Source organism: Pipistrellus hanaki (genome assembly GCF_964339955.1).
Source record: "Pipistrellus hanaki genome assembly, chromosome: 11".
In the NCBI taxonomy this organism is placed as follows: domain Eukaryota; kingdom Metazoa; phylum Chordata; class Mammalia; order Chiroptera; family Vespertilionidae; genus Pipistrellus; species Pipistrellus hanaki.
This window is the reverse complement of record NC_140513.1, coordinates 26,530,620-26,558,504: the sequence shown is the minus strand read 5'-3', so window position 1 is coordinate 26,558,504 and position 27,885 is coordinate 26,530,620. Positions and strand designations below refer to the sequence as shown.

Sequence of the window (27,885 nt, the reverse complement as noted above, 5' to 3'; positions counted from 1 at the left end):
ACTCATTTATTCAATGACAATCATGTCATCATCTTCTGGAACATCATCATAACAATCCAATTCCTGAATTTCCTGGTGAATTCCTTGTGACTCCATTTCTTTCAGAACCAGTGGACCAAATCTCTCATGTTTAGCCTAGGGGGGCCTTATTTTCGGGGGGGATGCCTTATATTTCACTCAGAAGGAAACCTGTAAGTAGGTCTTATTTTTGGAGGATGTCTTATTTTTGGGGAAACACGGTAGATCATTGAATGGTCTATCCACACAGATGTTTGGGTCACCCATAGATCTCCTCTTCAAGATCCCTGCTCTGGGCCCCACCCAGACTCTTCCCCAACCTTCAGAGGACCTGCATTCATACTTCAAGTTATGCCATAAATCATAAAAGTATAATGATATAGCTCTGGGCCAGAAACCAAAATGGGGAAGTTAGGGAGGACTATAGTGGATATCTGTTTTGTTTTCTTTGTTTTATACCAGCATGCATACACCTTTCTGGAAAAAGTAGAACCACAATGATGGAAGCATAATTCTGACCATGGCAATCAAGACAAAAGAGGCTCGCCCAGGTTTCAGTGTGAAGAATGAATTGTTTCATGGACACATTTTTTTTTACCTTAAGTTCAGAGAGAAGGCTGTTAGGCATGTGGGGGTTGGGGGTTCTTTGTTCTGTGACACAGCGATGACATCAAGATAAACTGCCACTAGGCTGAGGAAAATGGACTGGTTGCTGGAGGGCCTGCTTGGGGCTACGGGGGACAAGGAGCTTCTCTGGGGACGGCTGACCCGTTCCCTCGCCTGCAGACACTGTGGCAGCAGTTGCCTCCAAAGTACAGGGAATATCGTGATACTGTTCCTATTCATGGTTTGGCAGATCCAGAGGTGGTGGCATCTTGGGAACTGGCACAATCTTCAGCCCTGGTGCTCTGGAGACATGATGCAAGGCAAGGTGGGTGACAGATGTGCAGAGGTCTAAAGAACTATTGACGCCACATCTGAATTTTGGTGAGGAATCATTGACATGGATGTGAGCCCAAATAAGTGCCTATAAGCCTTAAATGTGAGGCAGGGTGACTGACCACTGACACTAGATTTGAAGCAAGATCAGTAATGACTTACCCTAGATGTAGGATTATGTAAGAAATGCTGGTCTCCACCAGTGCGCTGGGTAATGGCCATTAACACTGGATGGGTAAGTGCCTGTTGGTCACAGCTGTGTGATCAGTTGAGTAACTGTTCATTCTGGATGTGGAAGAGAGACGGAGAGCTTCATGATACACCTTTTGACTCCGAAAAGTATTTTTTCTCCATTTCCCAGGGCCTATCACTTCTATACCACGTGGCATTCCTTGGTCATCTGTGGAAGCAGAAGTCAGAGGAGGAAGAGGAGGAAGAAGAGGAAGAAGAGGAAAAGAAAGAGGAAGAGGAGGAGGAGGAGAAAGAGGAGGCAGAATCTCTGGATCTATTGAAGCCATATTTTCTTTCCAAAGAAGCTCCTATTGGACAGCAAGCCAGCACAGCTCCATCCCAACCATCCTGTGACACTGAGAGCCTCCACCAGACCACAGAGACAACAGAGCCAGAACTCAGACAGACCCCAAGCCCTCCTAGGTCATTCCCCACCTTTGAGATTCTGACCAACCTACCTGTGAGGCAGAAGACCACAGCAGGGAGTGGTCTACAGCAGAGAAAAAGCCAGCTCTTCTGGGGGCTCCCTTCTCTGCACAGTGAGTCCTTGGAGGCCATCATCCTGAGCTCAGGTGGCCCCTCTCCCTGGAAGTTACCTGTTGGTCCTTCTGTCTGCTTCAACAAGTCTTCTTTCCCGCCTAAGTCCAACCTGCTGTTTCCCCAGTATCGCTCCCCAACCCAACTTCCTACCCCTGAAGTCCATACTACAAAAGATCTGGAAGAGATGGCCCCTAATCCTCAGCAATTTCCCTCTCCACTTTCCCCCTTTGTCCCTTCACTACCCCTCCACCTGAAGTCCTTCCCCATAGACCACAAAGGAGTACAATCTGGTGCTCAGGCACATACAGAGTGGCTTCTGTGGCAGAGAGCGACCCCTCGGGTCTCTGAGGATCAAGCCCTGCACCCACAGCCTGAACTCCAAAGAACCAGACCCTCCAAGTTTTCCCCCTTATCTGAGCTCTGGTGGGGAAGGCCATGGGATCCTGGCTTCCCACAACACATTCCAGATCCACTCTCTGCCTCTCTGCTGTCTCCCTCTAACTTTCTGGGAGTCATGACAAGGTTTGAGGCTCCATGGAGGACCATGGTGCAAAAGGAGGATCCCAAGGCCTCTGAGACAGCAGTGCTAGTTTCCAGCCCAACCCCAGCCTCTCTGCCAGAACTCCAGGGAGTCAGCCCTATAGGAGGCCTGTATGGATCTGAGGACCACTGGGAAAACAGAAGGCAAAACGAGAATCCTCAGATTTCTAAGCCTCCAATCCTGGTCCCTTTCCAAGCTGTAGCCCCCATAACAGAGCCTCAAGGAACTGGACCCCTGGAAGTTCCTCCTGGCTGCGAGTCTCAGTGGAGAACCACAGGACATAAAAAGAGTCCTCAAGCCGCTCAGCTCCCATTGCCAGCACCTTTCCAATCTGATTCTCTGTCAGAACCCCAGAAAGTCAGCTCTGTGGGACCACCTATATCTAAGGACTTCTGGGGAACCATAGAATACACACAGAAGCCTCTGGCCTCTGGGTATCTAATGCCAGCCCCCTGTCCTCCCTCAGACCCCCAGCAAGAACTCCAGAGAGGCAATCCCCTGGGAGATTTATCTGGAGACACGCCTCACTGGAAATGCAGAGGAAATCCACAAGCTTTTGAGCCCCCAGCCTTGGACCTCAATCCAGGATTCCATGGTACTAGCCCTGCAGGTATCCCATCAGGATCTGAGACTCTGTGGAAAGGCATGCAGAAGACAGAACATCTTTGGGTCTCTGAAGACTCAGTTTCATCTCCTAGCCTTCCGTCAGCCTGTCTGCTGGAGTCTCTAGGAATGGGCCCCCAGGGAGTCCTACCCAAGCCCAAGGCTTTGTGGGAGACTATGAGGCAGGTGGAGAACCTCAAGACCTCTGAGTCTACAGCCCCTTCATGGGGGGGCATGAAGCAGAAAAAAATCTGTTGTGCTCCTGTGTCCCCATTCTGGGACCCTGGCCCACATCCAAATTCTATGTCCAAGTCTCACTTGGGTGAGCCTATAAGAGACCAAGGCAGCTCTAAGCCTGAGGGGGAAGCATTGGAACATAAAGAGAACAGCTGGGCCACTGAGCAACCCGCCCTATCTCCCAACACACGCTCTGCTCCTCTAACAGGTCCACACACTGACCCTGAGTTTGTGTGGGGGAATGTGCAACAAAGAGAGACCCCCCAAGACCCCAGCCCTCCAACAGTGGACTCCCTGCAACCAATAAACTGGCCTCCCACCCTAGCTGAAGCTCTGAAGACTGAGTCCAGCCAGCCATGTCTACCCAAAGAAGACCTGTTCCCAGGAGCTAAGGCAGGGATTCCACACTCCCAGAGAGAGGCTGTCCTAGAGACATCCACCCATTCTGGGATCCCGGCCTGGCACTGGAGTAGAGAATTAGAACTCAGGCTGAAGAAACAACAGCTGAGCCCTGCTTCCAGATCTCCTGGTCCAAGTCAATCATTTGGCAGCTCCCCTGCCCTGAGCTCCACAACTCCTGGCACTCGGAGACTCTCTTCCTGCTCTTCACAGCAGACTTATCCCCCCAGTCTGTGCTCCCAGGCTTCACGCTGTCAAGCCTCACAAGTTGAGAGCACAGTGACTCAGCCTGTCCAGGTCTCCCACTGTTATCACTCCCACTCCTCTTCCCATCCTCAGCCACAAGGGTCTGGTAGAGCAGAACAAAGGTTTCAGAGAGAGGAAAGAATGAAGGCAAAGACTTTGGCCCAGGGCTCACTTCAGGGACAATCTGTTCTCGTGGAGGCTGATGAGAACTGCCCAGGCTTGAGAGGGCCCTCAAACCCCGAGGTTCCAGCCTCAGGCAACAGACGGAACAAGGCTTCAGTCCTATCTTCAGCCAAAGAGAGAGAGAACCCCAGGAAACCCAAATCAGGAGACCACCGAGGAGGGGATGCAAGATCGGGGTCATTCACAGTTACAGGAAAGAGCCATCCAGCCCAGGCCAGACTTTTCCAAAGATCTCAGCACAGGAGCCAGAGCTCTCTCCACACTGCTCTCCCCCAGCAGCTTCACTCCAAGGCTGCAGGTCCCCAAGATAAGCGAGGAGCAGAGCTGAGAGCTGCTGCTATCCTGATCCCTCGGCACTGTAAGCACTGCTGCCCTTGGGCCCAAGTAGAGAAACATCTCTCTCCCGCTGCACCTCAGCCTCCCCTTACCAGGGGTCTCCAAAGGATATTCACCAAGCTTCTGGGTACCCATGGACCCCTGCCCACCAAGTCCAGTCAGCATGAGAAAAAAGCCGATAGTATTGGCACCTGAGGGCTGGGGAGACAAGCAGAGGAAATCCTAATAAACTAGCTAAATTAGACAAATCCCACTCATGATTTCTTTGGAGTCTGGGGTACTGGGAATGTCAGTTCCCTATTAACTTCTCCAGCAACTATATTCCCTCAGAATCGGGTCCCTAAAATAGGGAGCTCAGGATTCTGCATGCTTAACTTTCTTTTCAAGCCCTTCACAGATAGATGATCCATCTGGGATCCACACACCCCTACTCTATAGGGTGAAGCTGAAAGGCCAGGGAGCACAGTCCAGTGCTGCCCTTGAGAACTTCACAGCAAGTGAACAGAAGGAAAAACACATCTCTTCATATAAGCACAATTGGTCTTGGTCTAGGCCAGTGGTCGGGAAACTGTGGCTCGAGAGCCACATACGGCTCTTTGGCCCCTTCCTTGAGTTTTTAGCAAAGGCCAGCTTAGGAGTACCCTAATTAATAACAATGTTATCTACCTATATATTTTAAGTTTAAAAATTTTGGCTCTCAAGAGAAATTTCAATCATTGTACTGTTGATATTTGGCTCTGTTGACTAATGAGTTTGCCGACCACTGGTCTAGGCAGACCCAGGGTATGGCTGGGTATGGTCCCCTTCTCCACATATCTTTCCACCTCTTCTCAGCCCACTACTCATATTCTCTCTGGGTCAACTCAAAACCGTTCATTCCCATGGCTACAAAAACAAGTGCCTTTCATGTTTAATGGCCATTTGGATTTCTTCTAGAATTGCCTATTCATATCCTTTACCCATTTTCCACTGCTGCACTACTTGTTGGATATTGTATTAGTTTTTTGCTGCTGCCATAACAAATTACCACAAAACATAAATTTACTTTGTCAGAAAAATAAAATCAAGGGGTTGACAGGGGGTGCATTCTTTTTTCTTTTTTTAAAAATATATTTTATTGACTTTTTACAGAGAGGAAGAGAGAGGGATAGAGAGTGAGAAACATCGATGAGAGAGAATCATTGATCAGCTGCCTCACCCCCTACTGGGGATGTGCCCACAACCAAGGTACATGCCCTTGACCAGAATCGAACCTGGGACCTTTCAGTCTGCAGGCCAACGCTCTATCCACTGAGCCAAACTGGTTTTGGTTTCGGCGACAGGGTTGCATTCTTTTCTGTAGGCACAGAGCAGGACTCATTCCTTGTCTTTCCTGGGTTCTAGAGGGAGCCGTGGCTACTAGGCCTCTTTCTCTATCTTCAAAGCTACCAAAGGCAAGTTCTCATATCCTACCAATCTGCTCTCTACTGCTTCCCTCTTCCACTTGTAAGGACATTTATAAATACTTGGTCCCACCTGGATAATCCAAGATACTGTTCCCATCTTAGGCAGTTGGTTAGCAACATTCTTATTTCCCTTTTCCATGTAAAACAGTATAATCACAGGTTGCAGGGATTAGGACATTGGACATCTTAGGAAAGTCATTATCCTGCCTACCACAACCTATTATGTATATCACAGTTATTTTCTCCCAATCTGTGGCTTATTTTCTAATTTTAAGGTGATTTTTACTCTACCAAAGTTCAAAATTTTATATAATCATATCTAACAACATTCCCCTTCAGTGGCTTCTAAAATATTTTTTTCTGGTACTTTTATATATCAACTAGTGGCCCGGTACATGAAATTCATGCACTTGGGGAGGGGTGTGTGTGTCCTAGCCTGGCCTGTGTTCTGTCACAGTGCAGGAGCCCCATGATCCATTGCTCCAAAGAGGTAGGCCCTGCCCACTCATTTGGGACTTCTCAATGGATTGTCCCAAAGAGGTAAGCTGGGCCGTGGTGGAGGCCTGCGACCTCTGCATGCCTCAGGACCCCTGGCACAGGTGCGTGGAGGCCCCAGATGCAGCCCCGCCCGTTCCCAATGCAGCAAGTCCCTGCCCACCAAGTCCCCACCCACCAGCGCCTGATGCGCGCACAGCCTCCAGCTGATCAGTCATTACACATGAGGGTGCCCCGACCATTTGCATGTTACCTTTTTATCAGTATAGATAGTATAGAGGACCAGTACATGAAATTTGTGTTCAGGTAAGGTCTCTAGGCCTGGCTGGCAATCAAGGTAGATTGGGGCCTTCTTTCCCCCAGCTGCCGACTGTGGCTCTCATTCATTTCTCACCACCCCCTGGTGGTCACCATGTCATAACAAGCAGTCTAACTCCCAAGGGGACAATTTGCACATTAGCCTTTTATTATATAGGACTAGAGGCCTGATGCACGAATTCATGCACAGGTGGGGGGGCCTATGGGGACCAGGCCCCAGCTTGCAGCCCCAGCTTGTGCCCCCTGCCTGACACCTCATCATCACCCCCTCACCTGCTCCACCATCCTGCCATGGACCTGCTCTGGTCAGGGTCCAATGTGGCCAGCAACACTTCCTCTGTTGCCCAATGCTGGTGCTCTGCCCCCAACACGCGTCATGTTCCACGCCGACCCTGATGGTCAGCACATGTCATAGAGGTCGAACTCCCAGTTGAACAATTTGCACATTAGGATTTTATTATATAGGATGTTAGGTTAACCTAATTTTTGAGTATGGTAGGCAAAAATTTAACTCTCCCACCTACCTCCCACAAAATAGATGTCCAATTTTACCAGTATAATTAAAAATATATAGAATTCCTTGCCTGGCCACTGTGGTTCAGTGGTTGAGTCAACCTATGAATCAAATCAGGTCACAATTTGATTTCAGGTCAGGGCACTTGCTCAGGTTGCAGGCTCGATTCTCAGTGTGGGATGTGCAGGAGGCAGCCAATCAATTCTCTCATCACTGATGTTTCTCTCTCTCCCTCTCTAAAATCAATAACATTAAAAAAACTATATAAAAGGAAAAGGTGATTGTTTAAAAAAAGATATAAAGCAGGATGATCTCATTTTGATTTTAAAACACCACATGTATAGACATACACATTTACACAAGTGCACAGAAAAGACTGAAAAATAGCAACTAAAGATGGTGGTCTCTGATTATTGGGAATATTCATTTTTAAAAACATGCTTATATTTTTCTAAATTTCTACAATGCACATTACTGCTTCTATAAAAAATAGGTTATTTTGAAAGTGAATTGTCTAGCCGAAACCAGTTTGGCTCAGTGGTAGAGCGTCGGTCTGCGGACTGAAGGGTCCCGGGTTCGATTCTGGTCGGGGGCATGTGCCTTGGTTGAGGGCACGTCCCCCGTGGGGGGTGTGCAAGAGGCAGCTGGTCGATGTTTCTCTCTCATCGATGTTTCTGGCTCTCTATCTCCCTTCCTCTCTGTAAAGAATCAATAAAATATATTTAAAAAAAAAAAAAAAGGAAAAAAAAGAAAGTGAATTGTTTATGCTATACACATGGTTAGTTGTAAGGTCAATTTTGTTTTTTTGCCACAAGAAAAAAAAATCCTCTTAGCACTGAAATCTGACTCATTTCCCTGTCCAAACCCCCCAGATATCTTTGGACTAAAGTACATTCCGGCATGAGTCTTCATGTGATTTCTGACCCCTTCAAATTCACTCCAGGACTCCCTTGCTAGCCAACCTGTTTCTTCTGTATTCTCTACCCTCTTGCTAATTGCTCTCCTGCATTTCTCCATTTCAAGTCTCCCACCTTCCTTTATTTAATGCCCAGTTCAGACTACCTTTCCTATCTTGGTTTGGTTTACCCCTTCTTGTAGCCATATAACAATGTGTACCTTGTTGATAGCACTTGCTTCCTGATAGTATGGCAATGAAGTCTTTCAAAGAGATTCTATAATCAAGTCCACATTCCCAAACCTGCATTCTTTCCATTCTACAATATTCCCTTTACTCTGTATATTTGGTTCAGAAAAACAGCCAGTCAGAAGGTACATATTATTCCTCTGTCTCCTCTCACTGTCACTATTCTATTCCAAAGCTTTATTTATAACCCAAACGTGAGGGCCTGAGTCCAAAACTCACCACCTGCTGGCTAAGGGTGGAACTGAAAGTCCTTTCTTTTTCCCCACCTATTGCCGCCACCACCACCACCCCCACACTCCCGAGTCACAAAGACAATGCAATTCTGAATTTTTACTTGACACAGGGATGTTTAATGACTCTATGCATCTCTAGATAGCTTTATGAAAAATCCAAGTCCTACATTCTTGTCTTTTTAAGGACTCGGTAGGGTGGGCAAGAGTAACAAAACATTTAATGTTTGCCATACTTCACAAGAATAATTGGCAGACCAAATTAATGACTGACAGGAGAGTGTTCCTGATGGGTATCGTGTAACCACTAGACTCACAGCAATTTGTAGGATCAATATCTTGGATCCAAATATATCTCAAGATGTTATAGTTTCATCTATGGCATACTGTTGGTTCTCTGTGATGTATTTGATGCCATATTCTTAGTCAAAGACCCATCTTTTAATCATAGCACTTACCCTATGGGAAGAAGTGATTAGTTAAGATTATATTCCAATTTCTTTCTGGGAACACTGCAAGGAAAAAGACAGACTGCTGATACAAATTACCTCTTGGTTTAAGTATGCAGGCTTCTGCAGATGAAAGGTGACAAATAGTCCCTCAATGCTGCTTTTTTTTTTTTTTTTAAATACATTTTATTGACTTTTTAGAGAGGAAGAGAGGGGGATAGAGTTAGAAATACCAATGAGAGTCAGCGATCAGCTGCCTCCTGCACACCCCTGACTGGGGATGTGCCCGCAACCAAGGCACATGCCCTTGACCGAAATCAAACCTGGGACCCTTCAGTCCACAGGCCGACGCTCTATCCACTGAGCCAAGCCGGTCTCGGCTCCTCACTGCTTCTTACAGTTTACAAAGCAGTCAATCATTGTATCAGAAAGCTACACTGCTATAAGCTCAAGTACCAGCACTAGAAACAGGTCTGATCTTGATTTCCCCTGAAGTATCTAGAGCCCAGCTGGCATAGCTCAGTGGTTGAGCATTAGCTATGAACTAGATAACGATTCAATTCTGGTCAGGATACATGCCCGGTTGAAGGCTCGATCTCCAGTATGGGGCATGTAGGAGGCAGCTAATCAATGATTCACTTTCATCATTGATGTTTCTTTCCCTTCCTCTCTGAAATCAATAAAAATATATTTAAAAATAAGAATCTAACAATAAAGATTTATATTAAAAAAATCTATAGAGTTCCAACTATATTCCATATAGACACACTGTGTGACAAATGAAAACAATCGTTTCAACAAATTTCTACTATCTCTACATATTTCGTGGGAAAATATCACTTGCCTTCTGTTATGCTCCCATAGCTTAATGCAGAGGTACTTATAATCTTTCCCTGTCTTTAGCCCTAAAGATAGGCTGTCAGCCTAGGGGTAAGATAGAGTGTTATTATGTTGGTGAAGATTTTCTGTTTAGACCAGATGAGAGCCTGGTATAAGTACTAGGACAATCAACACAAATTTGACTGTGAATAATTTTCTCTGCACCATAATCTTTTTTGGGTAAGGCATTATGGTACTGACCCTAGAAGCACTAAATGATTTATGATGGTAACTGCTGAAGAGTACACTCTACCTGGATAAAACTATTCAAGCAATCTGAAAAACAGAGCAGGGGAGGATGTTTAATTTAGGAAAAAACACACCCAATACTATTATTTTGTCTTAGAAAAAGCTATTTTTTTTTTTTTTTATAATACAAGTTACATAAAATAAAGGTGGACACAATTGTAAGTGATCCTCAACCAGAGCATGAATGTTTGGGATTTTTTGATGCACCAAAAGAATATCCACCTTGAGACAGAGATTCTATCTTTTTGCAATCTTAAGGTTTTTGGAGGGAACCCCAATCCAGTCTTTGGTGAGGAAAGGGGCCTCTGCAGACCTAGCCTTACCATCCACCTCAAATGGAGGTAAAGGATGCCACACTGCCCACATCTGAAACTCCATCAGGCTATCCTCCATCTACATGGTCCTGTCCAGTGGTGCTGAGGACACTGGGGCTGGGCGGCAGTATCACTGATGTTAATCGGGAGGGGAAGAGAGCAGTCTTATGGATTTTACATTGGAGGAAGAATGCCTCGGCCGTGAGGGGCAGCCCAAGGCCCTCCCCAGGAAAAGAAACAGGCACGGGGCCAGGACTCAGGCTCCATTTTGATCCAACGTTTATTATCCTTTTACAACATGTCATTTTTGGTTTAGAAACTGCTTGTGATTAGTTTTCCAACATTAACTCAAAAGCATGTAAAATAAAATCAACCTACTCTCTATATAAACACCCAGCAACTGTGGCCCTTCATCCTCCTGCCCAGGGTGGGTAGGGGGAAGAAGGGAGGGCTCAAGAAGCACTGAGTGAAGTGCAGTTGCTTTACTGTGTGGAGTAGTGCCTTGGTTCACACCCACACAGGATCCCTGCACTGCCCCAAATCACAAGAGAAATGATGCAGGCCCAAGGCCCAATTCTCTGTTGGTAATTCACTCTGCCTCCCAAATGAAAATCGCTTTTATTTTATCGCTTTTGTTTTGTGGTTTTTTTTTCAACAGAAACCCCTGTCCAGAGTCTGACTGTAGCTAAACTGTTCAGACTGAGGAATGGAACAGGCCGCAGGCGCACCCCTGGTCCCTCCTGGGCAAGCGCCCCCACCCTCAGGGAACAAGGTCCAGCCAGGCCAGCTCGAAGCACAGTGGCCACCGTCACTTAGCCGTAGAGGTCATCATCATTGTCTTCTGTGTATACACTGCCACCTGTGCCGCCTCCACTGCCCTGACTGGGGCCAGCTCCACCCTGGTTTCCTGAAGGGAATCTGTGCACAAAAGCAAAACAAAACAAAACAAATTTTTTTTTTTTTTAAAGATAGGGGTTAGGACAGTGCCTATATAGGATTTTCACAACTACCCCTCTAGCCTCCTTAAGACTCCCACAAAATTGGTTGTGTAGTTCCACAAGGCAATTTAAGCATTGCCCACTGTCGCCTACCTGAAACTGCCAAAGCCCCGACTCTGCTGAAGGGTCTGAGCAAACATCTCATATTTTCGAATATCATTGTCACTGACAGAACGGCGGGCAAAGCGCATGGCCTCCTCAAAGTGATCTCGGCGTATCTCAGGCACTGGATCATCTTCTTCTACCTCCTGTAGGGTTGGTAAACACAGACCGCCAGGGATAGTTAAGACTCAGGCTAGATCCCTTCCCTGGGCTTCTTGCCCCTCAGTCTTCCTGCCTCTCCAATTCAACCTAAGCAAGTCACCAAGACAATCTTAATACAACTGAATCACTGCTCTGCTTAAAAACCTGTCAGTGCATTCTGAAACAGGCAAAGCTAGAGGGACAGAAATCACATCAGTGGCTGCCAGGGACTTAGGGTAGTAAAAAAAAAAAAAAGAAACTGGTTGCCCTGGCTGGTGTGGGTCAGTGGTGAGAGCATTGACCCGTGGATCAAAGGGTCACAGGTTTGCTATCCAGTAAAAGACAGGTACCTGGTTTGCAGGCTCAATCCCAATACATGTGTGTCTCTTCCCTCTCCCTCCCTCCCTAAAAATGAATGGAAAAAATATCCTCAAGTGAGGATTAACCACACCCCAAAAATAAATTATTAAAAAGAGTAACTGACTAAAATGGTCCAAGGGAACTTTTTGGGATGACAGAAATTTCTATCTCTACTATAGTAATAGCTACAGCCCTTATACACATTTGTCAAAAAAGTATGTAAACAGATTTTTACTATATGAGGATTATGCCTCAGTAAGTCCAAGTTTTAGAAAGAAAATATAGCTAGTTTGGATCAGTGGTTAAAGTGTCAGCCAGCAGAATGAAGGGTTCCAGTCAAGGGCTCACACCTCAGTTGCAGACTGGATCCAAGGCTCCAGTAAGGGCGGGTGCAGGAGGCAACCAACTGATGTGTTTCTCTCACATCAATGTTTCTCTTTGTCTCTCCCCCTCCTTTCCACTCTCTCTCTAAAAATCAATGGAAAAAATATTCTTGGGTGAGGATTAATGGATAAGACAAATATCAAGGCCTCTCAGTGTTTACCACATCTGAATTACACCTTACCTAGTGGCCTCACTTTCAGTAACATATACCCTCTTAAAATTACCCAGGTTTTCCCAAGTTTTGTAATCCTACTTAGCAGCAATTATTTGGGCTTATTTCTTTATTCAAATTGTACTCTCCCTCAAAAACCCAGCTCAAATCCTATCTTTTCCACTGAGAAGCCACTCCAATTGCTGTGAGTTATAAGACTGCTCCTTGCCCTAGCAGGTTTGGCTCAGTAAATAAAGGTCAGCCTGTGGACTAAAAGGTCCCGGGTTTGATTCTGGTCAAGAGCATAAACTCAGCAGGCTCAATCCCAGTACGGGGCGTGCAGGAGGCAGCCAATCATTGATTCTCTCTCATCATTGATGTTTCTATTTCTTCCTCTTCCTTCTGCTCTTGGATTAGTTTCTCAGTTTTTAAGTTTTAAGTTTTTATGGGAGACAAGAGGGATGTCACAGATCCCCTCCAAAAGGTAGAGAAAGTGTCCATCTATCCATCCATTTATAATTCCAGATTGAAGTTAACCCTCAGCTACTCTTTCTTTTCTTTCTTCTTTTTTAGGGCAGTGGTCGCCAACCGGTGGTCTGAAAGGTTGGCGACCGTTGGTTTAAGGAAACCTTTGGAGCAGCGATTACCAATTAGTGGTCTGCGGGCCACTTGTGGTCTGTGAGGTCCGAGTGGTTGGGGCATGGTGAGGATTATCCCCCAGACTGGCACATCGGGGGAAAGAGTACAAACTCACCATGGCTGACGGGTTGGTCTGTCTCTCACGGTCTCGCCGTATCTCACTCTCGATGGATTCACGGATGGCCAGCTTACAGGCACGTTGACATATCTCTGTCAGGTCAGCTCCAGAGAAGCCATTAGTCATCTTAGCCAGGAACTCCAAATCCACATCCTAAAAGTAGAGTAGCTTAGCATTTAGTCTCTCCTCCCATGATACACAAACACGATCTTTGAGCCATTCCAGCACTCCCAATTCCAATCTGTCCCATCTTTCACCACTGTTTATTCCCAATTCTAGATTCTCCTAACATCCTCAAATCTTCCATCTTCCCTTTACAACCCTAATCCTAGAAATCCCAATGAAATCTTGTCTGGAAACCAAACCGCACCCCACACTAGCCTGAGGACTCATAGATGTCCCCATGGCCCATGATCTTGCACCTGCCTTGGCAACTGGAGACTTGCGCAGGTTGGCCTTCAGGATGGCAACACGGGACTTCTCATCGGGCAGCGGGATATAGATGAGTTGATCAAGGCGGCCAGGTCGCAGGATGGCAGGATCAATGATGTCAGGCCGGTTGGTCGCACCAATGATAAAAACGTTCTTTTTTGTGGACATACCATCCATTTCTGTCAGGATCTGGTTAATAACTCGGTCAGCAGCTCCACCACCATCTCCAATGTTACCACCACGGGCCTTGGCAATTGAATCCAGCTCATCAAAGAACAGTACACAGGGGGCAGCTTGGCGGGCCTATGGGAGGGACAGATGGACTCAAGCATTAGTACACTGGTCTCAGACCTGAGAAGGAAAATAGAGACCTTCATTGTTCCAACTGAGCTACCAGAATGAGATGTTTTTAACTCTTCCAAAGAAAACAGCCTCTACTTCTATCAAGCAAGAGAATAAAATAGCCCAACTGCTTGTAGCTCACCTTGTCAAAGATTTCTCTGACATTGGCCTCAGACTCCCCAAACCACATGGTGAGCAGCTCAGGACCCTTGATGGAGATGAAGTTAGCCTGGCATTCATTAGCAATGGCTTTGGCCAGTAAGGTTTTCCCACAGCCAGGAGGTCCATAGAACAGTACTCCCTTGGAGGGTGTCATGCCAAACTTGAGGAATTTGTCTGGGTGCTCCACAGGATACTAAAAGGAAAAAGAAAGAGTGTTCAGGGATACCTCCGCAGTTTGAAAGAAACCTAACCAAACAGAAGCCTACCCCTACCATTACCTGGTTAAAGAACCTGTTTCCCTAGCAGGCTCCTTTAGTGCCTCAGACTTGAGAATAGCAGATTCCTTAATTAAACTCTCACAATTCCTGCAATGAATATGCCAACACCCCAAAACCAGCCAGTTCAATTACAAAGTATTCAAGCAATGATTCACCCTGAACCAAGATACCCTACCTGGACCAGTTCCTGAAGCTCACGTTTCACATCCTCCAGGCCTCCAATGTCCTCCCAGGTTACCTGTGGCACCTCCACCACAGTCTCCCGCAATGCGGACGGGTTGCTCTGGCTCAAGGCCCACTAAAAAAAGAGAAGCAAAATTGGAAATGAAATTTGCAAGAGAAGGCATGAAAGTGCACACATGTGAACCTAAGATGGCAGTGCAGTACTTACCCGGAAGTCATCCATTGTAACTGCCAGGGAGTTCATGACCTCAGCATCAATGGTTTCATCCTCTAGGTCAATAAGGTCCATCTTCTTGCGGATTGCTTGCAGAGCGGCCTCCGAGCACAAAGCTGCTAAGTCAGCACCCACGTGCCCATGAGTCTCATTGGCTACCTGCAGAGAGAAATTCTACTTACTATATTTTCTCTAAGACCTGGTTGCTTTAAAGGGTCAAAGACAACAGAATCTTAGTCAGTCCCTTCCCCTAATTCCTATTTCTGGGTCCTCCCAATTACTAGAACCCACACTAGCAGTCCTTTCACAGGATAGATATAAATATTCAAACCTGAACTTGGGGCCTGGAAATAAAGCTGCCCTTAAAATTTGGTTTGCTCTAATACAACGTCAATCAACAAACATGCCAACTCGTTTCCTGGATTCAATCTCAAATCACTTCCTTTTCTCTGCCCCAAAATCAAAATCAGTCTCCTCACACATCTTAAGTTTATATTCCTAGACAGTTCCCTTCAACTGCCTGGAAATAGATATCTTAAAACTCCTGGTCAGCTCTCATCACTACTCCACCTGTTCCAGGTCCACATCATCCGCCAGCTTCATGTTCTTGGTATGGATCTGAAGAATTTCCAAACGTCCTGTAGCATCAGGGATTCCAATATCTACCTCCCTGTCAAAGCGACCTGTGGGACAATGTGTGAATATACACAGGGCTTATTTCTGGTCCAAAAGGAAGAAGGGATAGGCCTAACGTGACCAACCATCCTAGTTTACACCCAGGACTGTTCTGATGTTAGCAATCAAAACGCCCGTGTCCCACGTCCTGAGAAACCTTTCAGTTTCAGGCATTCCAGGATGGCTCACCCCAGACAGGGCATGAAGTAAGGGAGAGGGCAGCCAGGCCCTTTCACTACAAAAAGCTTCAAGAAATGAGCAGGATTAGATGATTTAGATAAATGACAGATGTGGGATTAAAAAGATTAAACAAAGCCCGGCTCAGTGGTTGAGCAATGACCTATGAACTAGGAGGTCATAAGTTCGATTCCTAGTCTGGGCACATGCCTGAGTTTTGAACTTAGTAGTGGTGGCCTACAGAAAGGAGTTGATCAATGATTCTCTTTCATCATTGATGTTTCTCCCTTCCTCTCTGATAGCAATAAAAAATATATTTTAAAAATAAGAAAAAAAAAGCCAAGTAGAGTTATGATCTCCCTATGAGCAAGGACAGTTTAAAGAAAATTTGGGTTCCTTACCAAATCGCCGTAGGGCTGGGTCAATGCTGTTAGGTCTGTTAGTTGCTGCCATGACGATCACATGTGCTCTCTGCTTAAGACCATCCATAAGGGTCAACAATTGTGATACAATGCGCCGTTCCACCTCCCCATGGGTCTGTCAGGACAGGATATCTGGTCAGAAGTGAAATCAAGACCTTTCAACCCCTCCACAAATCCCCTGAGTTAAAGCCCTACTTTTTCTCTTTTGGGAGCAATAGCATCCAGCTCATCAATGAAGATAATAGCAGGAGCATTCTTCTCAGCCTCCTCAAAGGCTTTACGAAGGTTGCTCTCAGACTCACCAGCCAACTTGCTCATAATCTCAGGACCTGAAAGGATTCAGAATAAAGTCAATGACAAACTATATCCTTCCTCATTCCCAAATGAAAGCAGATATGTTGTTTGCTAAGATGACTAGAAACAGGTCCTGGGTGAGAAGATGGTAGATAACCTCTGCCTACTTTTTCACACTCTATGAGCCACTATCCGAGGATAATCAACAGGCCAGACTGGAGAGAAACCAAGGGAACTAGTGCACTTATCTCATAGTTGAGATGAAAGTGTGAAGATGACAGAAGATGCTCTGGGACCTCTGGCCAGAGCAGGAGAAGCAGCACACCAGTTGGACCTCTAACAGCTAAATAGCATTCTTAAGATCCAGTTGACCTTCCCCCAAATCGCTAAAGTAAATAAGCATAGACTTTTTGATTTCCATCCTAACTTGCTCCCTCTAAATGTTTCCAGCCTGTCTATAATCTTCCTCAAAGAGGGATAGATTGGGGCAGAAGAGGAAAATATCTTCCCTTGCTGCTTATTTGTCTATAATGTACCTCAGCAGGAAAAAAAAAGCTAAGTGTACATAAGAGCATGTGTGCAAATGAATGTGCCATGATTTATCCAGCTCAGGAGACTGGGTCGTGCCAAGCTCAGAATTCCGTCTAGCCAAACTCAGTGAACCGGGTTTCCTACCATTGATCAAAAAGAAGAAGGCCCCCGTCTCATTTGCCACAGCTCGAGCAATCAGAGTCTTCCCGGTCCCAGGAGGTCCATAGAGCAGGATTCCCCGAGGAGGCTGAGGACCAGTACAGAGAATATAATTAGGTTCTGACGCCCACTTTCTCCCAACCCCATCCAGCCTAACATGGCTTAAGTAGGGTTTTGCTGAGGCTGAGGATCACAGCTCAACCTTGACACCAGTAAAATTGAGTCCTTAGCCATAGCTGCTGGAAAGACAGCTTCTTTCAGGTCACACTCACTCTCCTTATCAGCAGGGAAAATACTGATAGAAGGCTGACATCTATGATTATAACTTGCACTAGAGACGTGGTATACAAAATTTGTGCAAGGGGTGGGGGTTCCCCTCAGCCCAGCCTGCACACTCTCCAAACTGGGACCCCTTGGGGGCAGTCAAGACATCCCTCTCACAATCCGGGACTAACCACCTCTGCCTGTTGGCCTGATCTCTCTCACACACACACACACACACACACACACACACACACACACACACACACACCCGCTTGCTCCCCTGCCTGCCTGATCATCCATAACCACCTCTACATCGGCCCCCACCACCATGGCTTTGTCCGGAAGGAAGTCAGACTTCCAGAAGATGCCTGGTCAATCCAGTAGAATTAGCATATTACCCTTTTATTAGCATAAATAGGAAATAAAGGGTGGAGAAAACCAAGAAACTACTGCAATTGAGTCTAAAGATCCTGGCATTAGACAAAAGCAAGAGACCATTAGGCCAAGAACTTGACTTTAGATAGACCAAGATTTTTTAAATTACTGGTAGCTTACTCAAAAGTGTTGCCAGCCGGGACCGGTTTGGCTCAATGGATAGAACGTCGGCTTGGGGACTGAAGGGCCCCGGGTTCGATTCCGGTCAAGGGCATGTATCTTGGTTGCGGGCATATCCCCAGTAGGGGATGTGCAAGAGGCAGCTGATCGATGACTCTCTCTCACTGATGTTTCTAACTCTCTATCTCCCTTCCTCTCTGTACAAAAATAAATAAAATATATTTTAAAAAATAAAATAAATAAATAAAAAATAAATAAAAATAAAATAAAAAAAAGTGTTGCCAGAGCCAGGCCAGCGTGGCTCAGTGGTTGAGTGTGGATCTATGAACTAGGAGGTCACAGTTTGATTCCTTGTTAAGCATATGCCTGGGTTATGGCTCGATCCCCAGTGTGGGGTGTGTAGGAGACAGCCAATCAACGATTCTCTCATTATTAATATTTCTATCTCTTTCTCCCTTCCTCTCTGAAATAAATAAAAATACATTTTCAAGAAAAAGTGTTGCCAGAGACTCAATCACTTCAGTAATCACAACCCTTCAGGGTTTATTATGTTAGAATGCTTTTCCTTACCACCAATCCCAAGTCTTCCTCTTTGAAGCTGTCCTTTCTGTGGCCTCATCCACAAGCAATACATGGATAAGTGCCCACACAGAAGATAAAGTTATTTATACGATGCATACTAAGGGAAGGGGTAATAATTTCATCTTCAGTATGTCCTATGACATGGAAATGGTTCGAAAGTTCCATTCCAGACCAGCAGTTCTCAAATGTTTTAGACTCAGGACCTTAACACTGCAAATTTCCTTAACTTCTGCTTCTACTGGGTAGCACTCTACTAGACCAGTTAGCACACTATGGTGAGATTTGTTTCTATAGGGTTCATAAGAATAGCTTTTACATCTTCAGTTACTTTATATATATTAATCACCACCCTAGACCGAGTCCCAGATGCTCACCTTCACACCAATTGCCTTAAATAGGGCAGGATGTCTTAAGGGCAGCTCCACCATCTCTTTTATCTGAGCCAGCTGTTTCCTGCAGCCACCAATGTCATCATAGCCTACTTCATTCAAGGACTCTTCCTCATCCTGAATATCGAGGAGACAAAGGAGAAGGCAGGGATATTATTATCAGCAAAAGCAGAGTTTTTTCAAATCCTTCCACAATCTGGTGTGGGAAAACCTGCTATAATTGAAGATTCTCCTCTAATGGGACTATGCCTCAAAGAACAACTCAAAATCCCCAGGCAAAGATTTCTAGCACAGCTTTTCCCTCTCACACTGTCCTCAGTCTACTGGGAAGGGCTCCCCTAAGACGTGAAGCTAGAAATTCTGGTAAATGGAAATTGCAGCTCAATCACCAGCATTACTTGTTCAAAATATAGTCTGACTACCTAGATCCTTTTGGTTCAAACTAGATTTTTTAAATTACTGGTATCAGATACTTCTAAGAAACACCTAAGCCCAGAAGTGAGTAACTGGGAGGTTCCCACCTCTGCAAGAAGCTTAGTTCCAAAGAGCACCCTGCTTGATAACCATCACATGACTGTCCCTCTGAGTATCATGAAGTCCAGTATTGGGATCAGAAAGAGGACTCACCTCTCGTTTGATCGGCTCCCCTTCACAGTGGATCACTGTGTCTGGAGCAACAATGCAGTAAGGGCTAGGATCTGTCTCCACTACTTTGAACTCCACAGCACGCATTCCACCCCGGACAAGGAAAATGTCTCCTGTGAGAACAATCAGCATGAGGGCAGTTAGAGGTGTCAGCTATAAGACTAAGGGAGAATTATTCATCAAAAACTGGAGTCCAGAATGCCAAATTCACTGGATATTGTCTCCCCATTCTCCCAACCCCCATGATTCTGTTAAACATCAGGCAAGAGGAGAAAAGCTAACCTGTGAAGTGTCCTTCTGACTCTCAAGAGGGACAGTGAACAATTTGATATGCCAGAAGCCCATAAGGTTTTGACTTCTGGGGTTTAGGCAACCCAAGCTTTTATAACACCCACCAATGGTAGAGCTGTGCTAAACATTAAATACTCTGGACTGTGACACAGCCAAAATGGCCCAGAGATTTAAGAAAAGACAGTTTACTCTCCTGGAGCAGGGACTGTAAATGGAGTAACAGGGGAGTGGGAAGGAAGGCAGAGGGAAGGAGAAAGTACACATGTATACACACACTAGTAGCTCTGTGCACGAATCCGTGCACCAGTAACTCTCTGCGGGGCCTGGCCACTCCAAGCCCACTACCCAGAGGCTCTCCTTGGCCCAGAGGCCCATCTGCGACGAAGCAAGCATTCCGCCAGGCTGCTCACACTGCCCACTCTCAACAGCTGTGCCCCTAGGGCTGGGAGACTCCAGTGGGGCTAAGAGGCCTGGGCACCACCATCATGATGGAGTATGGTTAATTTGCATATTACCCTTTTATTAGATAGGAGGATACGAGACTGAGACAGATGTTCTAAGGTTGACTAGTATCACCACAAACAGCTATCCTTAAGCTCAGTCTCTAAAATTGTCTCTCACCTTTCCGGATAGGTCGATAAGCTTCCAGGAAGTATGGCTTAAGGTATACCTCAAAGAGATTGCCAGTGATACCTTCCACCGTGTCATCGATGGGTAGCACGTGGATGCGTTTGCCATACTTCACATCAGGGCATGGCTGGATGCTGAGGATGACAAGCAGACTCCACATTACCAACCACACTGCAGCCCCAAGCACTGGGTGTCCGAAAGGGCCTGGCACAGAGAGCTGATGGCGAGTGAAAGAGAAAAGGCAGGGATGGCTTTAGGTGAAGAGAGGCAGGATAGAGTGGGAATGAGGACAAAGGATCAGCCAAGCAGAACTAAGAAAGTTCACACTCAGGAAAGGGTAGAAGCCATTAGCGGGGCTGCCCGCCCCAATCAGTGAACTAAAAGGAAGACCCACACATCTGGAACCCCTACAAAGTAGACAGGAGAGATAGTCTTCAGTGAGAGAGATCCAAGGATGACCCATTCTGGGTATTGGTGACCCAATATTGAAAAGGGAGGTCTTAGCCTGTTAAGTGTCAGGGTCAGAGAAACAGAAATGAAAAAATAATCTCAAGATAGGTCAGAGCACCTTGAGAAAAGTGACTAAGCCTCTCCAGGAAATCTACACGAAACCTAGAAATCTTAAAAAAGAATCAGAAGTCTGATATTCATGGCCAGTTAACAGGTGGTTGGGTAGCAGTAGCTAAATATGACTCCACCATGAGAAAAGCTTTTTGCCTAAAGTTAAGTCCAAAATCACTGATGGCAGCTATCCTGGGTTTAGCTCAAACTATGCTTCTCTCCTAGATTAATTTGGATCCTTAAAAAGACCTGCTAGGAGTTCAACTTCCACACCCATTCTCCCACCTTATCTAAGCCCTAACACAAATCATTAATCTAACACAGTAGTGAGATTATTTGGCAGGTACACACTCTCAAATGGCATCCTAACCCAGGGTCTAAGATGTGATAAGTTATACCTCTTATAGAAAATAATAAAAGAAAAAAGGCATTAAGAAAGTCATAGAAATGCCAATTTGTCCCAACAGTCAAGCAGAAGCAGATTTTAAAGTCCCTGGAAGGCAAAACCAAAGCCTAAAACCAGCTCTGATACATAAATCTTTCCATGGTTAGGAGGTTTCTGATACCAGCAGCTGCCAAGGCCTTCATAGGGGTCCAGCCTATAAGACAGGCTATCTCTGGCCTCCCATCCCTGAGGGGTCAAGAACCCCACACACACACCTGATAACATCCCCTAGGCGTACGCGAAGGTTATTCCGAACAACTCTATTCATTCGAATCTTCTCATCAGAACATGTGTCATCAGAAAGCACAATGCACACAGCTTCCCGCCTCTTCTTTCCTTTCAGCAACACTGTATCACCTCGGAACAACTGCAGCTCATCCATCTTGGGCTGAGGAAACAAGGTTAAGGCCTTTGGGTCACTGGGCCAGGGGGTAAGCAGCAGCCCTGGAGGTTGGGATTCCCAGTAAACCCCCTCTATTTGTGGTCACTGCAAGAAAAATGAGAAAAGAATCCTGGGAAAAACCCTCAGGTTAAGTGAAATAAGGAAAGACTGGACAGTGGACCTAACCTACCTGGGACAAGGACACCACACTGTTGTCCTCATTGATGGCTTCATCGACAATTAACCGATTGGGACGATTCTTTTGTTTAAGAATGGCTGTTGATAAGTCATCACCTTTTGAACTAGAAAGAGAAAATGAAGTCAGTCTCAATACATACTCCAGCCCCGGGGACCCCACCAATTTCTAAAACTTACACTTGAAAAGAAACAGTGAGTAGATGAAGTGGAAGTTCAGCCAAGGTCGAGTAATACCTAGCACATATTTGAATTCCCAGTCCAGTAGCTCTTGGATGCTAGTATGCTAGCTATAAAGCCCAAGGGACAAAAAACTATGGCCTGGGGGGGTGGAGGGTAAGAGATCAACCAAAGGACTTGTATGCATAACCAGTGGACACAAACACTAGGACGGTGAGGGCATGTGCTGGGGGGTGGAGGTGGCCGGGGAGAGGCCAATGGGGAGAAAAAGGAGACATATGTAATACTATATGCAACACTTTAAACAATAAAGAATTAAAAACAAACAAAAAAACAACTATGACCTAAAAAGGTGAAATACAAGTGGAGATTAAATACAATTACAGAAATGAAAACAGTCTTAGGATAGAATAGTGGTTAAGAGGAAGGTGCTGCAGTCAGACCTGCTGGGCCTGAATTCCAACCCTGCCATTACTTAACTTTGATCTTGGCCAAGTTATTTAACCTCTTTGGAAGTTGATTTCCTAATCTGTGAAATGGGAATATAGTAGTATCTACCTCAGGATTATTGTTCTAAGTGAGATAATGAATGCAAAATGTTCAACACAATGCTTCACGTAATATTAATGGTCACTACGATTAATTAGCACTTTAAAACAAAGCACAGCCTTTTCTTTGCTAACTCTTTTTTTTTTTGGTAAGAGAACATTTATAAAATCACAGAGCTAGAAAAAGTAATTTCTGTAAGAAACGGGTTTAGGAAATAAATTATAAAAGAAGGGCCCTTGAAGAGTTGGGAGTGAGGAAGCTAATGGTATCGCTTCTGAAGGCAAAGGGAGAGAGAAGGGAAAGGGAAAGGCAAAGGGAAAAGAATGAAGTGAGCTAGACAACTTCCTTAGGATTCAGTGAGGTCCCAAGTACCACCAAGCAAGGCTAGGGACAAGGAATCAAAATTAGCACTACCCTCCTTTACTGGCTAAATCTGCTGAGTGCCAGAGCTTTCTATATACCACAGAAATGTCAAACTTAAATACCATCATAAAACAAAACAAAACAAAACAGGAACAGATAACCTTCAGAAAGAGGGTTAAGCTCAAACGGTAATCTCGGCAAGACACACAACTCCATGGAGTTGGTTTAAAAGTCAAAACCACCAGCTAGAGTGACTCAGTGGGTTGAATGTCATCCTGTGCACCAAAAGATTGCCTGTTCCAACTCCCAGCGAGGGCACATACCTGGGTTGCTGGTTCTATCCCTGGTTGGGGCACCTATGGGAGGCAACTGATTGATGCTTCTCTCACACTGATGTTTCTCCCTCCTTCTCACCAAGTCCTCAGGTGAAGATTTATTTAAAAAAAAAAAAAAAAAAAAAAAGTCGAAACTGGTTTGGCTCAGTGGATAGAGCATCGGCCTGCAGGCTGAAAGGTCCCAGGTTCGATTCCGGTCAAGGGCATGTACCATGGTTACGGGTACATCTCCAATAGGGGGTGTGCAAGAGGCAGCTGATCGATGACTCTCCCTCATCAATGTTTATAACTCTCTATCCCTCTCCTTCCTCTCTGTAAAAAAATCAATAAAATATATTTTAAAAAATAAAAAATAAATAAATAAAATTTTTTAAAAAGTCAAAACCAAGAAATGCTGCGACTTGGAGCAAATCCAAATCCCTTTCACCCAAATAAGGTTGCTTGAGTCTAAACCACTTTAAATTGTCCAGTTTCATGCTGGTTGGTGTTGCTCAGTGGTTAGAGTGTGGTGGACCTGTGCACACAAAGGCAGTCAAGGGCACACACTGGGTTGCAGGTTCAACTCCTTCCCCAGTTTGGACACATGTAGGAAGCAAATAAGCAATGTGATTTGTTTCACTTTTAGATGTTTCAGTTTCTCTCTCCACTTCCCCCCTCTCTTAAAAAAAAAAAAAAAAATCAATGGAAAAATACCCTTGGATGAGGATAAACAAAAAATAATAAACTGTCCAGTTTCAATTATTTCGTGGACACCAATTTTTTACCTAGCTTATCTCCAGCCTTTACTAGCTCAATCTGGTGGGCTCTCCCCCTTTGAAAACTACCTCTTCTTAGTAAGGCTCAAGAAAACATGTGCCTCACTAATAGGGAAACTAGATAATGGAGGAAGTGAAGAAATACATTAAAAAGAATTATCTTCCAAGAGTTATTCAACAAATTAATGAGCATATGTATTATATGCCAGGCACTGTTCTGGAATCCAGGGACTTATCAGTCAACAAAATAAAACAAAATAGTATTCCTATTAGAAATGTTTTCACAACTTGCAAGAAAAGAGATGCTTATGCTCCACAATTCCTGCTGTGGAGTTATGGGGTTTTTATATATTTTGGTCCTGATATACCCAAAAGAAATACAAATCCCGTTCTCTAATAAAATTGAAAATTTTCTGATCCCCTTACACAAGTTCCATCCTTAATCATCACCTTTAAACTAGTTTCCAAGAGTGGAGTTTCCTAGGCTTAAACTTGCCTCCCCAAACTCAAAAGTGTGGCACTTTGGGCATAAGCTGCAGAGTAGACAAGTTTTCCCAATGCTAATCAATATCCTGGAGGGCAACCATGATCAATGTGACATCTGAGGGTAATTTAAACCCATCAATTCTCCCTCTTCCTCAGACTTCAAAATATCCTCCAGCCGAAACAGGTTTGGCTCAGTGGTAGAGCGTCGGTCTGCGGGCTGAAAGGTTCCAGGTTCGATTCCGGTCAAGGGCATATACATTGGTTGTGGGCACATCCCCGGTGGGGGGTGTGCAGGAGGCAGCTGGTCAATGTTTCTCTCTCATCAACATTTCTAGCTCTCTATCCCTCTCTCCTCCTCTCTGTAAAAAAATCAATAAAATATATTTTTTAAAAAAATATCCTCCAAGGGCTGCCCATCTTCCTGCTTAACCTATAGAACTGGTACTGGGGGGGGGGGGGGGGGGGGTTGCCTCTAATCATCAGTTTGTGTTTTAACCCCAAGGCTACATTCTAAACCCAGACACTGGAGATGAGGTATATTCTTCCCTTAGCAGAGGTGGGGAACATCCGGCCTGAGGGCTGTAAGGCCCAAGAAATCTTTTGGTCGGGAACGCCCAGGGCTTTTGACCAAATATAGCAGGCTAATCTTTCAGTTGGTAATTTTGTATTACCCAGAAATATTATACACATCCAAATAGCTGTTGACAGAAAAAAGGTTCCCCACCTGAGTTAAGATAAAGACTTTAATCCCACATCTATCTACTGATAAAAAGGTAGGCAGGTCGAAAAGAGAGAATTCAGCCTGAACATCACCCAACAGCAGTCTGGAGGCTCTTTGGAGACACCTCCTATTGTCTTCTGCACGAGTGAGGTCCCTTCCAGAATCCCAAAGGCCCACGGGGGACTTGGAGGGAGAGTTCAGGGAAGATCAACAAGATGATGACCTAGAGATTAGAAACCATCGATGCTGCCAGGTTCCAATAATTTTGAACTTTTAGTTTTAGTTTTGAAAACGAAAGACTGACTGGGTAACGTAAATTGTAAGTATTAATGAGTGGACCTTTTAAATAGATGACTGAGAAATACTTTACCTAGATTCAGAAACTTGAAAATAAAGGAACACACCAAAAACAAAAAATCTCTTTTGAGTCAGGAAGGTGATTTGCATAGAGGAGTTGCCATAGGATGGCTGTGTCTCCTCCCTTCCCCCCAGAAGGTAAAGCTCTGGATTCTAAATTCAGTGGACAGAGGGGCCAGATTTTATCTGATGCTTTCCTCAGGGTGGAGGGCCCAGGACTGCTCAACATAGCAATTTTTTTGGGGGGGGGAGCGGAGGGGGAAGAGAGCAGAAACCGTGTGTTTTGGGAGAGTTAGAGCAACTCTAACCTACACACCACGAAGGCCGAAATCCAGGGAGGCCCAGGAAGTACGAACTCCTATTCGAAGGATAGAGCGAGAACTAAAATAGTAAAGAAAGGCAAAGTCCCTTCCTCCCCACGCCTATTACATGGCACCAAGGAAGACGGACGAAAGCTTTCTCATGTGGACGAGGCCGGGGCGGAACGCAGGGCCCACTCTCCCGCATGCTCAGGCGGCCGCACAGGATGCTCCCGGCCCGGGCGGCCTCGCTCCAGCGGCGCCGGCCGAGAGCCTCCCGAGCTCGCCGGGCCGCCCCCGCCACGGCCTCCCCCGCCTCCGGCTCCGGCTCCGAAGGCCTTCCCCGGCCCAAGGCCCACGCCCACAGGGCCCAGTGAGGGCGTTGGGGCCTGCTCTCTCCCGGAACCACAGGCCTTCGGCGGCTGGTAGGCCGAGTCGGAGGGGGAGGCGCGGGGGCTCCAGGCCTCAGGGCTCGGCGCCGGCAGTGCGGGCCGGCAGCCCTCACTAGGCCCGCATGGCCGTTCCAAGCGAGACAATCAGGCCGGCCGGGCCTGCATGACACAGCACGATCCGGCCCAGGCCCCGACCCGGGCCCAGCGCAAAGCCCGCCTAGGGGGCGCACGGGTGCGCTGCCTGGCCCCGCCGGCCCTTCCTTCGCTCCCGTCCTCTCGCTCGTCTCCTTCCTTCCATGGCTCCCTCTTTCCCGGTCTCCACAGCGCTTAGACGCGCCCACGGCCAGGTCCACCCGGGCCTACCCAGCGCCGGGGGGCCCCCCTGTGCGCGCACCCGCGGCGGGCGGGCGGGCGCGCGCACACACTCACTCAGCTCCGGAGGCCATGGCGCGAGCCTCTCCCGGCCGGCGGCGGTGGCAGCCCAAGGGTAACGGCTACGAGGGGCGGCAGTAGACCGTCTGGACCCGGGCTCGGCTCTCCCGGGCGGGGTGGCGAGCAGCGGCGACAAACCCGCAGGCGGCCTCCCAGTCGCTTCCTCCCAGCGGCACCCGTGAGGCGAGCGGGCAGGAGACGTTGGCTCCTGATCCGCGCGAGGCAGCGGCTGCGATGACTCAAACGACGGCTACAGACGCTGCGCTGAGACTGAGCCGAGAAGAGCCGAATCATCGGAAGAAGAGGTACTCTCGCTTCAGCCAATCAGCGCCTGCACTAGGGCCTACCGCCCGCCTCTCGGCGCCTCTCCCCAGCAACCCACGGGCCAGAGCCAATCAGAAAATTCGCTTTAGCCTGGCTCCCGCCTCAAGTATGCATCGCCACGTCAATTGGCCGCAGCACTACGCTTCCTCGACGGATTGGTAGTCTTAGCCAATCAACGAGAGGAATGGGACCAGATCGACTGGCGGAAGGAGGGTTCAATCTCTTGGAGGCGGTCTCTCCCACTTGGCTCCAGCTCATTGGCTCCTGAGTTTATCCTGCTGGAAAAACCTGGCACAATGGATTGAATCCTTTTATTACTGTAGTATTAACCTACACATCTATCTTCTTCCAAAATGAGGATTCACCCTCATCCTCACCCCTCTCTCTGCTCCTTCAAAATGCTAGCTCAGATCACTTCTACTCTGGACCCTTTTGAACTAGCACTGCAGCTCTCAATCCACTCTATTTTAGTCATTGCAGAGGGTTAACGCTGGTCCCACAAGACTTTACAGTTCTTAGGGGCTTGGAGGTACATTCTTCCTCTTACCACTGATGATTTGAGGATGGAGGGCACCCAAGTCCAGAGAGAGGTTGAAAGGCTACCAAAGAACACACCAGATCAAGAGAGCCCAAAGCAACAAGAAAATTGCATGGGCCCAAAATGCCAGCTAGTCTTGACTA

At 46.4% G+C, this 27,885-nt stretch overlaps 2 protein-coding genes across 3 annotated transcripts; one reads left to right on the top strand and one right to left on the bottom strand.

Annotated features, from left to right (window-relative positions):
- Positions 1-41: 41 nt before the first annotated feature.
- SPATA31G1 (SPATA31 subfamily G member 1) lies at positions 42-9,034 on the top strand. Of its 2 annotated transcripts, none has more exons than XM_084898812.1 (2): positions 42-949; positions 1,319-9,034. In XM_084898812.1, exons 1-2 carry the CDS (start codon positions 719-721, stop codon positions 4,466-4,468), a joined length of 3,381 nt encoding a protein of 1,126 aa, XP_084754938.1. In that variant the 5' UTR covers positions 42-718; the 3' UTR covers positions 4,469-9,034. The 2 variants fall into 2 exon arrangements, 1 of the variants encoding a protein (XP_084754938.1); XR_014796309.1 differs by lacking the exon at positions 42-949 and having other exon boundaries at positions 982-5,596; positions 5,627-9,034.
- A 1,538-nt stretch (positions 9,035-10,572) lies between these two features.
- Positions 10,573-27,193, bottom strand: VCP (valosin containing protein). The gene is made up of 17 exons (XM_084898817.1): positions 26,878-27,193; positions 22,007-22,118; positions 21,650-21,822; positions 20,420-20,562; positions 19,490-19,620; positions 18,848-18,979; positions 17,058-17,160; positions 16,284-16,417; positions 16,068-16,203; positions 15,385-15,497; positions 14,809-14,973; positions 14,593-14,715; positions 14,120-14,332; positions 13,630-13,938; positions 13,201-13,356; positions 11,402-11,556; positions 10,573-11,228 (listed from the first exon to the last, which is right to left on the bottom strand). Exons 1-17 carry the CDS (start codon positions 26,892-26,894, stop codon positions 11,123-11,125), a joined length of 2,421 nt encoding a protein of 806 aa, XP_084754943.1. The 5' UTR covers positions 26,895-27,193; the 3' UTR covers positions 10,573-11,122.
- Positions 27,194-27,885: the final 692 nt, after the last annotated feature.

Excerpts from the sequence above, each read along its gene's own strand:
- VCP (XM_084898817.1), bottom strand. Across the intron at positions 20,563-21,649 it reads CGCCTAGGGGATGTTATCAG|CATCCAGCCATGCCCTGATG; the intron begins GTGTGTGTGTGG and ends TGTCATCCTCAG. Across the intron at positions 14,974-15,384 it reads ATGATGTGGACCTGGAACAG|GTAGCCAATGAGACTCATGG; the intron begins GTGGAGTAGTGA and ends TTCTCTCTGCAG.
- SPATA31G1 (XM_084898812.1), top strand. The coding sequence starts at position 719 with ATGGACTGGTTGCTGGAGGGCCTGCTTGGGGCTACGGGGGACAAGGAG. Across the intron at positions 950-1,318 it reads GAGACATGATGCAAGGCAAG|GGCCTATCACTTCTATACCA; the intron begins GTGGGTGACAGA and ends TCCATTTCCCAG.